At 42.0% G+C, this 12123-nt stretch overlaps 1 protein-coding gene across 8 annotated transcripts in view; it reads right to left on the bottom strand.

The window, feature by feature from the left end:
• Positions 1-10440, bottom strand: part of KCNT2 (potassium sodium-activated channel subfamily T member 2) — a 117941-nt gene extending 107501 nt beyond the window's left edge. For 2 of the 8 annotated variants that reach the window (XM_063407704.1, XM_063407708.1), the window contains exon 1: positions 9378-10435. In XM_063407704.1, coding sequence (XP_063263774.1) covers positions 9378-9472 — 95 coding nt within the window. In that variant the 5' untranslated portion in view covers positions 9473-10435. Of the gene's footprint in view, positions 1-9377 lie in introns of all 8 variants that reach the window. The other 6 variants (XM_063407707.1, XM_063407710.1, XR_010081485.1 and 3 more) reach the window with 5 other exon arrangements.
• Between the last annotated feature and the right edge of the window lie 1683 nt (positions 10441-12123).

Raw genomic sequence — 12123 nt, 5'->3', positions numbered from 1 at the left:
TATTATCTGAGGTCTTCCACAACCCATGCCATAGCACAGCAGACTGCCTTTTAGAGGCTCCTGAAATTCTCCTCTCTCCTACATGCTCAGAGGTACTTCCTCCATGATCTGAAACATTCCCAGGAGCCAGCCTTGTTCTTCCTACATGAAATGCTCTGCTAACAACACACTGAAATCCCAACATTCTGAATCACCAGCTGAGCTGGTCACAGTGACTGCCACAATTAATTGTCTTAAATGGATTCATTATGTCAGCATGAATTTAACTCATTTTGTTGTTCTTTTCTGAACTCAAACTGTGATCTGTGAACTGCCAAAAAATAGAAGAAAATGAAGGAAAAGCTAATCAAGACTTTAAAATTAATCCAGTGCATTCTGAATGCTGTTTGTAACATTTCAGCTAAATTGTAATTTTCATGCAATCTGCGGTCAGTGCCAGTACAAAAATAAATGATCATGTGGGTCACTGTGTTTGGATGCAGTCCTCAGTGTCAACGAAACACACAATATCTAAAACAGCTCTTGTGAGATTAGCTTCTCTTTTATGGTGATTTTAGGTGGCTGAAAAAATCTACTTAGATTTTGATGGTCTTTATAAAACCAGGTGGACTAATCAACATCTGCACATTACAGAGTAGTTTGCTCCACTTTTTGTGTTTGTATTATGTTCTTTGAATTACTACTGAGAGAGCAAAACAGTAATTAAAGACTGGATATTATCTACAAAAATGGCTTTTCAAAAGATATTTGTTGAACTGAAACCCCTTTGAACAATGATGAAATTCTAGATTGCTGCACACAGTGAAAACATAGCTTGCTCACTTCTCAAAAGGGTACATTCAGCTAAATATAGAGCTTAGCCTTTAGTCCTTGTGTTAGAGCTGTCTGCTCCAAGGTGAGAGCTACAGGGCAACAGTGATAAGTGACCACTGCCCTCAGCTTCTTTTGAATTTGGTGTGAAGATGAGAAACTAAATCCCATTCCAGGGTCAGGGAATGCTGTTTATCAACAGGTGTTATTCATAAGTGACAAACATAACCACAGTTTTCCATTTGCAGTGGAGCTTGCTGGGTTTTTTCCCATCAGCATTTGATTCAGATTAGGTTTGGTAACCCTGGTTTTGGCTGTACTGCAGTTTTCTTGTGCCACGAGGGCAAAAGAACACAAAGTGAGAAAAACATATCCCTAGAACATTTTCGGGTTTTGGAACAACGAATGAGCAAGGCTATTTCATAATGTTTACTCCTTATTACATATTTCAACAATCACCATGCTGTGAAGGAGTTCTGTAACTTTAAGCTACAAATACAGCAAATGCCATTAACTTTAACATCATGGAAAGCTAAAGGGCAAACCCCTTTACAAAATGCCAAAGGGGTGTGACTCAGGGTACAGAATCCAGGAGGGCGGGCCAGACTTTCCTGGCAGAGCTAACCCATAGTGAGGACTGTTGCTCAAACTGTGTCACTGTCCCTGCCAGGCACATGACCCTTGTGCTGGCAGCTGTTGGAGATGCAGTTATTTTTTTGGCTAAAATGTGGTTAATTAATGGCTAAATGTGGCAGACTTGTCACACCCAGGCACAGGGGTAGGCAATGAAGGAAAGGAGAATCCAGGTGACCTCAGCCCTGGTAAGTAACAGCTGTGGTAACTAACCAATACAGCCTCACCCCCGATGAGTCACAGTCAGATCCAATAAGAACCAGTGAGATAAAAGAGGGGGTGAGCTGGTAAGGGGAGGATCACCATGGAAGAGGAACCTTGAGGAGCAGGAAGGACAGAATCATGAAGCAGGATCCTGGGGAGAGAGAATCACTGCTGTGAAGTCAGTCTGGGTCTGCAGTCACAGTCTAGCTATGTAAAAGCCTGCAGTCAGAGGCTGCAGCCAGAGGCAGTGAATGGCTGGAGTCATGGATGACTAAGCCATGAAGAGGAATTAACCAGGACACTTTTTATGCTGTGTTTAACATGAAGTCTGTGCCTCGGCTTATTTCTACCCTGTAATAAGAGGGCTGCTGCAACAGGCAGAGTCTGCTCTTTTTTGCTTTTTACCTACCTCAGTAGGTAACTTGGACTGATCTTCACCTAATGCCTTCCTTCTTCATCTTCCATAGCTTGGTATTTGGTAAGGCAGCCATAGAGATGACAGATTTGGCAAGCTGCTTTCCACCACAAAAATATGGCACTTCCCACCAGGTATCCCCCATAGTGGAGGCAGGATTTGTCCCTCAAGATACTTCTGAGTAAATAACAATATCACTGTTTTTATCTGTGAGGATAAACACTGGGTTTTGTCTCCTAATGACTGTTTCTGTTTTATTGCTACTTCCCACCAGGAAGTTGACTGCTAACATAATTAGCAGAGGATTGCACGGAGGAGGCTGAAATCTTTAACAGCTGTTTTAAGGCATTCTGCACCAAATTTTCTATGCAGAAACACTTACAGCTCTTGAATGGCATTCTCTCTTCAATGACACAGATTATGGGACTATGGAGTGGAGGCCTCCAGGAAGGACTAAACTTTTTCACTTACTCAGAAAAAAAGGTGATGAATCCACATTAAAAGTATTTAGTGGACTAGTATAAGCATTTGTGCATACTGTGTTCGAACTCAAATAAGATAAAGAGAACCTTTGATTGTGAAGTCTAGGAACTGAATGTATAGTGCAGAAATGGTTAGCAGATTTTACAACTTTACTCTTTCTATAAAAGAAAGTGCAGACATTTGTGATGCTCCAAGTGGTCTATTGCTTTGTTACAGGACAAAGGGAAGACAACATGAAATATGCTACCATTTGTTATAGCAGAGTCATTATGAAAGAAAGGCAGAGTGCAGCACAGAGCTTACTATTATAAAATAAATAGTCTTAATCATTGGATGTGATAGAATAATAATCACAAAATTAGGAGGGAAAGAACTGCTTTAGCTCCCCATGGAGTATTAGAGAGTCTGACAGATGTAAAGTAGTAGGTGTCAAGTTGTAGATGGAAAAATAAGAGCTTTAGCAATAAGTTCATAATTAAGTAATGAGTGAAGTACCAAGTACATTTACAAACTGCGCATCATGTTGTCCCAGAGGAGGAAAACTAGAGTTTTCCCTAGGGTCTGTGAGAGCTTTCGAGATGAGACATCTAAATGGTTTACGCAGTATAAAACTTCTGCTGGGATGTGCTACCAACATCTTCTTTGGACAGATCAGTCACAGCAGCACTGAAATTACTCTTTCCCTTCCATGTCCCTTCCCAATTCCACACTGTGTTAGTGTAAGTGGAATATAGAAACACAGAAGCAACACATTTTGGCCTCCATTGTTGTTGCAAGAAATATGGTAAAACACAAATTAGAATGAGGCTAATAGCACTGCCTGCTAGGGACCCAGTCAAGATAAATTTAGAAGGATGGTGAGTATGGAAATACATTAACAGTTTACTTTCCTGACACTGTGCTCCTAAACTTGCTGTGAGAGTGTAAATTTGCGCCTCTTGCTGTGGTAAATGCAGCAGTTTTACAAATGTCTATATTTTAATTTTTTTTAGGCAGTGAGAAAGGGCTTGGCCTGTACACACAGTAAGTTTCTTCAGGGTTTAGGGTTACTCAAACTTTTTAACTATTACTATGCAGAGTCTCACTGTGAGATATGAACAACTCTTAGACAATTAGACTGTTAAGATCTTGAGCAATTTCAATCAACATCAAGCTTTTACATTTGAGTTTAGGCTTCTAAATCTCTTTATGGGTTTTAAAAATTTAGTTACTTGGGCAAATCAAGATAAATTTGACAATATCTGCTCAAGTCCTTTTATTTGTAGCCTCTGTTAAATGAAAGAATTCCTGTAAATGAACGTGTTTTCTAAAATGAGGCCAAATTGACTAAAGTATTTCTTGAAGGAAAGAGGAGGATTATACTGAAGAAACTGTAATAGAATTTTCTTTTGAGGAAATTATAATAGAATTTTTATACAAGTTGAATCTAGACTCAGTTATTTTAAAGCACTTGAATCAGAAACACTCTGGCTTTTTATCCCCTTTTAGTTTAACAATCTCAGGTGATTTCCAAAAGGAAAGGCAAAGGGAGGGCTTTACTCACTAATTCACACCGTGACAAATGACTATTAAAGTGCCTTCTGAGATTTACTGTGGGGAATTGTTCCTTGAAAGTCACCAGTCAACATGACAGCCAGCAGGATACAATTGTCCAAGTGATGTGTGGAGGTGTTCTGTATTATGTGACTCTCCTTCCTTTCCAGATAAGTGGTAACGTGCGTTTATGCAGAAAGCACAGAATGGAGGGCTGATTTTAATTTAATCCTAAAAGTACTCCATGTAAGAACAGTTCTTTCACAAAGGTAAAATTTAGCTCTATAGTTTTAAAATTAAAGTATATACTGTAGCAAAATGACTCAAATTTTAATCTCAATACAGAAACAGGATTTGGAAATGAATTTCCAGTACCAGCTAATGTTCTTGTTATATCTGTACAGAATAGAAAAAAAAAACCCTACTGAATTGGAAAATGTAAATTTTTGTTCCATGACTGAAATTGTAAAAATATCTTGCAGCAGCATATAGAAAAGTTATGAAATCGGATGCTTTGAAGGTGGGGGTTGGACTACCCACAAGTTCTCTGTTCATATTGTTTCCTTGGACACTCCAACTGCTGAACCATTCCTGCACAGTTCAAGACACTTTTGTCAGAGCAGGCAGAGGAGAACTTGAACAATTCATCAGAATAAGCAGTCATGCTTCAATGGTGAGAAACATTCCTGTCTTGCTAGAATTCACTAAACCAAATGCAGTTTTTATATCTTCAGAAGCATCTAAAGAAAGGATTAAATGTCTGGACATAAATGATTTAAGAAATGTGAGGTAAACCGTGCTCTGCAAGATACTAAAGGCCTTAATAAAAAGGCAGTGATATGGACAGAATGTAAATGCTTTTAATTTTTAACTTACAATTCTTTCTTTACACCTCTAGTGTGCTGTGGTTTGGCTGTTTTGAGGCATGTGGTAACTATTTATGTACACAAAAACCTCTTCATTGTGGCTTTCCCAAACTTACATGGGAACCTAAAATAAACATCCTCTTTTCTCCCCTCCTCTGCAGTAAATTATTTATCAACTTTGAACATGTCACCTCTTCACCAGGTAGGGCGTTTTCTAATTTTATTTGTGTAGCTTTTTAACACAGCTGGTAAGAATAAGGACTGATATGTAGGGTTATGAAACATTTCATTACACAGTTTACTATTAAAATCATGATTTAGTAAAATCTGGCTGAATTAACAGGTGAATAATTGTGCTAATCACTGAGTTCTCCCTTTATTTCTGCTCACTTCCCAGCAGCCAAACTGAAAGGTAAATTGCATTATGGTGGTTGTTAAACATCTCAAAATATCCAGCAAATCAAAACAATCTGTTTAATTTTCAGATACTTTCAATCATGAAAGCAAAATGTAAGATTCACAAAGGGATATTAGTGATATTTACACAAGTGAAAAAGTCAAGGATCCAATCTTCTCTTTACCCTTAGTCCAGTGCCTGGGATATTTCCATGGCCAGAGGAACCCTGAACCACTGCCCTATTGCCACAGAATTCATCCACTTGACACACACACACACACACATGCTCTAGCTGGGCTGGTCTTTTTTTTTTTTCACATGCTGCCTTGTAGAAGTCTTCACATAAAATGAGAGTAGTGTAAGTATCAAGCTTCATCTCCACTTTTCAGAGGTAACCAGGTTCCTTTGACAACCTAGCTTTGCAAAAAAACAAAACTGGTTTTAATATCCTTTTTTTGAAAAAAAAACCCAAAAAAAAACTGCTCAGCAAATTCAGGAATGCCAACAATTATTTGAAGTAGCTTTCTTACTGAGCAAAATCATTTGTCAAAGACTGAGCATATTCTTCTGCACACAGCAACTTCTTTTCTGAAAAATAATCTACAATCCAATTTGGCGGTTTGTGGAAGATGACAGCCCAGAACCCATCTGTTACTGAAGCCAACTGCAAGGCTGGCTATGAATCTCAGCTATGAAAGCAGAATTTTTGAGGGGAGGGGACAGAAATGTAGAAGCAGTGAGATAGATGTCACTGTATTGAAGAAATACAGGTAAGGAATGGATCATGAACTCTAGACAGCAAAAAAAAAGTCTGAGTGAGGCTCCATTACAGGGGAAGTCCCCAAGAAAAGAAAAAATTAGTAATCTGTCCTCAATCAGGTAGAGATTTAAGAACAAAATTCCTGAATGAGAGTCCTGCTACAATCAGCTAAGCATTTAAGCATATGTGCATTTTATAAATTAACAGGAACATTTAAAAGAAATAGGTGATCAAAACCTCACCATAAAGAAACATAACCATTAAGGTTTCAAAATTGAACAATGATTATGTCAGAAATACATCTTCCAACAAAAAGAGGAGAGGTCACATAATTTCAATCATATTTATTGTTAAATACTACCATATGACATGTAAGGGCAAACTATGCTATTAAAACTGATTTGGCAACACAGAGTCCTGGGTGGGCTGTGGCAGATAAAAGAAATAATTCTATCTCCTCTCCACTCTTAAAAACGAACAGGCATCATAAAACCAGGAGATGGACCCTACCAGCAAAAAGCCAGCATACCAAGAAATGGCACAAGGGAAGGAGAAAAGAGATCCCCCAAGGATGAACAGCCTGGGAAGATCAAAAAGAGACTGGAACTAAGACAAGACCCAGAGTCTGGCTGGTAACAGACCTGAAGTTCACAGTTCACAGATGGAAAACCCATAGCACACATCACACTACCAGAGCTGAGAGCAAGTGGAATGAAAAAGTTGCAGTGAACTGGAAATAGGCAGGAAAACAGTTGCAGTATCTCAGCCAAAGTCCAATAACTGAGATGAGCTATCTTGATTGTGTGCAGCCATCCTGTGAGGCTACTTTAACTGTGTTTCAGTATTCAGATATTCCATTCATAGTTAACATCCATTCAGCTGAAGGGGTTACAAACAACACCCCCAGCAATATCTACACTGCACACTGCTTAGACTAGAATACAAAGGATGTGTTTCACCAAAACCAACCAAGAACCATTTACCTAGGAGTGCAAAGACAAGACAATAAAGCAGACAAAAATAAAATATACTTGTGTAATACCAATCATGGCCAACCAATAGGAAGCTGATCTCAGGCTCCCCATAGGTCTGCAGGCTTTCTCATTCAGTATTTCCTGGATGTCTAATATTCTATATATTCCATGTGACACTTTTTCTATGCAGAGCCTGCATGTTTTTTCTATATGGATAGCAGCAATATTCCAGCAACAGAGGAAGGAATGAATATTTCAGTATTACACATGATAACCTCTGTTCAGAAAAGTCGGAATTCAGACAGACAACAGGTAACGCTCAAGGTCTTTGTAAGAATGGCTCTTGTTCAGTTACTGGAAAGCTGGTATCCAAAAATACTGCTATGGTAACTTGCAGAGCTGGAGGAGAGAGTGCTGCTATCACAGCCTCATGCAAAACACAATCCTGCGTGCATTGTGGGGAATCCCCTGCACACCTTCCTACCACTGTGCAGCTGTGCCCAGCCTCAGCACAGGACAGCGCATAAAGATCTAGAAAGCCATTTACATTTTTATATTTCAAATTCTGCCAGAGATCTTTCTTGTAATGCTCATTGGAATATTAATGAAATAATAAAATTAACTATTAATTTTTCACCAGTTCTTCGCTGCACTTTTCAAATGCTCCAGAAGAATTTTGTGCTGTAATTCTGCTATCAAGATTGTTTTAAGGATTATTTACTTTGATTTTGTTAAGTGCTCATAGACCTGAAAAAGACAATAGCTAAAAGGATGCTCTGGGTTGTGCAGTCACACTATTTGCTATTTGAGACTAAATCATGCTTCTTCTGTAGAAGGTAACTTCATCAAGTGCAAGTCAAACAATTGGTATCAGGGAAGTGCTTGACAGAAGTTTAAACTAGAGGTGGAAAAAGTGTTAAGCCGCAGAGTAATGCAAAAAGATATACAAAACATATTTTGTAAATTTTAGCCATCACAACCCAAAGCAAATAAATAAAGTTGTTAAAATAAGAAAGGTTGTGGAGTTTTTTCCTATTCCAGCAGGAAATAAGATGCAGGTATAAGATGCTAAGTTGAAATTTTCTACAATCACAAAGAATCATATATACTTAAATTTTTTTAAAAAAATTAAAAATTAAAATTAATTTGTAATTTTTAATTTAAAAAAATTTTTGAGCAGTAAAACCATGCTTTGATAAACTCTTTTATTTAACTCTCCATTAAGTAGTGACAATGCTGTCATTTCCAACCACCAGCATTCATTTTTTGTGACTATAGTAAGATGTCATTAACCATTTCATAACTGTCTGAATAAACACCATTTGTTTAACTGCTTCAATGTAGAGCCTATTCTCTTAAAAAAAGGTAATATTTAGTTAGATATTTGCATGATCTTGTGATTATCAACCAGTAAGAATCCATATTTCCTTAGGAAAGTAGTGAAAATCTGAACAATGTAGAACAGCATTAAAATCAAAGTTTCTGACTGCCAAGTTAAAGACATACTCTGACAGTGCAAATATATTGAATTCAAATCTATCCAATATGTTGCCGATTTTGCTTTTCTGACACTTGACTGCAAGATAGTGTTAGTACAAAGTGGATATGACACATAATTTTGCAAGATGGGATCATGTAATAGTCTACTGAGACACAAGGTTGTATGGTCCAGCAAGTGCAATGATGCTGGTGCTGTTCATTCACAATTTGAAACTGACCACACATTCCTGGTTTGCTTGTTTCTTCTAATGTAAAGGGCTCTTTGTTTGTGGCTTTTAAGTACAGGTGTTGACTTGAAACAAACAAATCTTTTTCTGTCGGGTGCGATTAGAGATGCTGACAGACTTGAAAGAATTTATAAAGGAATAAAATCATGGTAGTTGCATCCACGCCTAGGATCCCAGCATGGAAAGAAACTGCATGTGAAGAAGCCTGGGTATAGAACAGCGAAAGCATACAGCAATCAGCCTTTGGACAAACGGGGAAATGCATGTTTTGTTTGGGACGCTCCCTCAAGAACGCTACCACAGGAGACGATCTCTTACCTGTCCCGCTGTGCTGCTGCCGTGCGGCGGGGCAGGGCAGGGCAGGGCCGGGCTCCGCCGCCGGCGGGAGCGCTCCGGAGCCTGCGGGATGCCCCGCGCTCGCCCGGCTGCGGGCGGGGCGGCCCCGCAGCCCCTGGGCGGCCCCCGCGCCCCGTTCCCGGCGAAGTTTCCCCCGGGGCTGCGCTCCGCGGGCGGAGGAGCCCTCGGGGAGCGCTCCCGGCCCCGCGCCCCGCGGGGACACCGCGCCCCGCGCTCACCTGTCGTCGCTCTGCCAGCCCTGGTCGCCCAGCAGCAAGTCCCGAAAGCGGTACCGCGGCGGCAGCGGCGGCACCTCGCTGTCCAGGTCCACCATGCTGCCCGGAGCGGAGGCAGGGGGCCGGCGGCAGAGAGGGGACGCTGCCCGAGGAGCGGCCGGACCCGCCCGGGCGTGCAGCGGGCAGAGCCCGGCGCGGCGGCGGCGGCGGCGCGGAGCGGGCTGGCCCCGCACAAAGGCGCGGCGGGGCTGTCCCCGCCGTCCCCGGCGGCTCGCAGGGAGCCTCTCGGCCCCGGGAGCCAAGTCCCGCCCCGGGGGGAGGCAGGTGCCGGCTGGCGGCGGCCTCGGCGCGACCGCCCCCCGCCCACGCCCACCCTCGCCCTCACGGCGAGCGCGCCGCCGCGGCCCACAACAAAGGGCCGTGCCGCGGCGGGCTGTGCCGGGCTGGGCGGCCGCCTCGCCCCCCGAGCGGCTCCCTGCCTCCTCCCCGCCTCCCGGGGCTACCCCGGGGGTGCTTTTCTGTAGGCCCCGAAACGTGGGAAACGCGTGTTTTACCGTGGGTAGCGAGCGCAGAGCTCCCTGTGTCAGTCTGTGGGGTCATCCGAGCGCGGCCGGGGCTGCCGCAGCCTCGCTGCTGCCCCGCTTAACCTGGCGCACCTGGGCAGCGCAGCCCCGCCGGGCCGCCGCAGCTGCGCGGGCTGAGCCGCGCTCCCTTCCTGCGCCCGCTTCATCCGGAACGGCGGGATTGCTCTTGGACGGAGCACCTGGTGCGGGCCCTGGGAGAAAAACAAAGAAAAACAAACAAACAAAACCAAAACAAACCAACCAACCAAACAAAAAAACCGCACAGAGAAACTGAACTACTCCCATGGTTGAGATTTGCAGGTGATGCCTGAAAGTGTGAGGTGCTCTAAAAGTATTTTAATTCCATGCTTGACTGATGAGGCACAAAATACCGATATGGTGATTTGATTGAATGCACTGTCACTAAGAGAATAATGGTTTTAGATTTGCCCTTAAAGGGTTACTTTAATCTAGACTGTCACACTAATCATCTAATGTTCTACTAAACACTTCTTAAAAACAGTTTTAGTAAACACTGACATTACTGTAATTTCTGCAGCGTGTCCTGATTTGCTTTCCTTGCTTTGCTTCACCCAATCTATTCAGTTGTAGCAGTTGTTTCCTAGTGTTAAGTAATGCTTAATCTTAACACCGGTCAGGTTTTAGATTCAGATTTATATTTTGCTGGATCAGGAGCTAAGTGATAAAAAAGAATTTATTTCCTAAATGTGGTTTAAGCACCATATATTTAATCAGGGGCTTGCATGGACTCATTGGGTGTGTTGAAGAGTGAACCTTGTATTTTCAATTCAGCTGGATTTCTGTGGGGAAGTAAGCTAGTTAAAAGCTGGGCATGCAGGATCAGCTCAAGTGTGGCAGCCTGGAGTGTATCATGTGCCCTGCTGAGAATCCAGCTCTGAGCTCCATGCTGTGATGCAAAGATTTCCTCAGGTAACCAACAGGTAGCTCAATTCAGGACTCAGATTATCTCTGCTGTTGTTACAGTCATTGCATCTTTCCTTGCTTCTTTAGCACAGAGCTCTTAAGCACAGCTTTGGCGATTGCTGTTTCTTTAGAGCTCTGCAGGGTAGAGTCCCAGGCCCTATAAAACGCTGGGATCACTGGAGTATGATGCTTACCCTTTTTCACAGTTTGCTGCACTCAGCATTTACAATGAGCTTCTCAGAAAGCCTTGTTAGGTGAAGCAAAACTGATGCCTGTATGTGGCAAGAGTTCAAAGGTAACTTGCTTTTTGCTTTGGCTTGTATGGGAAATAAACAAAATAGTGAATTATTCTGCATCCACGTTCTTGCTAGTTTTACCATGCTGTATTCTGAGGTCAGAGCTCTCTAAAAGTATAATTTTAAAAAAATTCCAGGATGTTTCTTCAGAATATTTGTTGTGTGCTGCCCTCTTTATTCTTTCTCAGCTGCTGCTCCAGCTAAAGGGGCTCTCTCTTGTAAGAAATTGTTTCATTTCTCTGCCTGTGTATCTTTCATCTTACCAAAACTTGAGGTGCGGTGAAGCCTGTATGTTACAATGTTTTGTTATAAAAGCAAAGTAGTTAGGCTGACTATAGTCCTCTCCTGAACTCTATAAATCCTAGACCAGCTGGGAAATTAATGGTGTTTCTACTCTACCTTCTAACAGCCTCATTAATTTTTCCACCTGAATTGATTAATTTAACATGTGTTTTCATACTTGAGGAGCTAAGTAGCAGGAGAAGCTTTTGCTCTTTTTCTACCGTGGAAATGCACTTCAGACAGGTAATAGCTGACTGGGAAATGAGCAACCTGGTGAGCAGTTGAGCAGAGCTAATAGAAAACAAACTCATTACTGAGACTATAGCCATGCAATTTATACAGATGCTTAATTCTGTGCTCCCGAGTAATAGAAACTCTTCGCAATGTAAAATGTGTTTTCACATGTCTGACAGGATGATGCCTGACCCCTCCAAGTGTATAAAATTGGGCAGAGAGGGGATTTTAGTTAGCTGAGTCCAATATTTTGATGAGTAACTCAAAACACTCGGGAACCTTTTGTCTTCAAGCAGAGGAGACACTGAGTCATCTGCTTGGAGACAGGTGCTGGCTATGAACCCTTACACTGGGGCACCGTGCTCAGGCCAGGTGTTCTGTGTAAGGTGTTTGTGTTAGAGAGGAGCTGTGAGCCACACTCGGGAACAA

Source organism: Prinia subflava, chromosome 10, assembly GCF_021018805.1.
Source record: "Prinia subflava isolate CZ2003 ecotype Zambia chromosome 10, Cam_Psub_1.2, whole genome shotgun sequence".
Lineage (NCBI taxonomy): Eukaryota > Metazoa > Chordata > Aves > Passeriformes > Cisticolidae > Prinia > Prinia subflava.
This window is presented reverse-complemented; position numbering and strand designations above follow the sequence as displayed.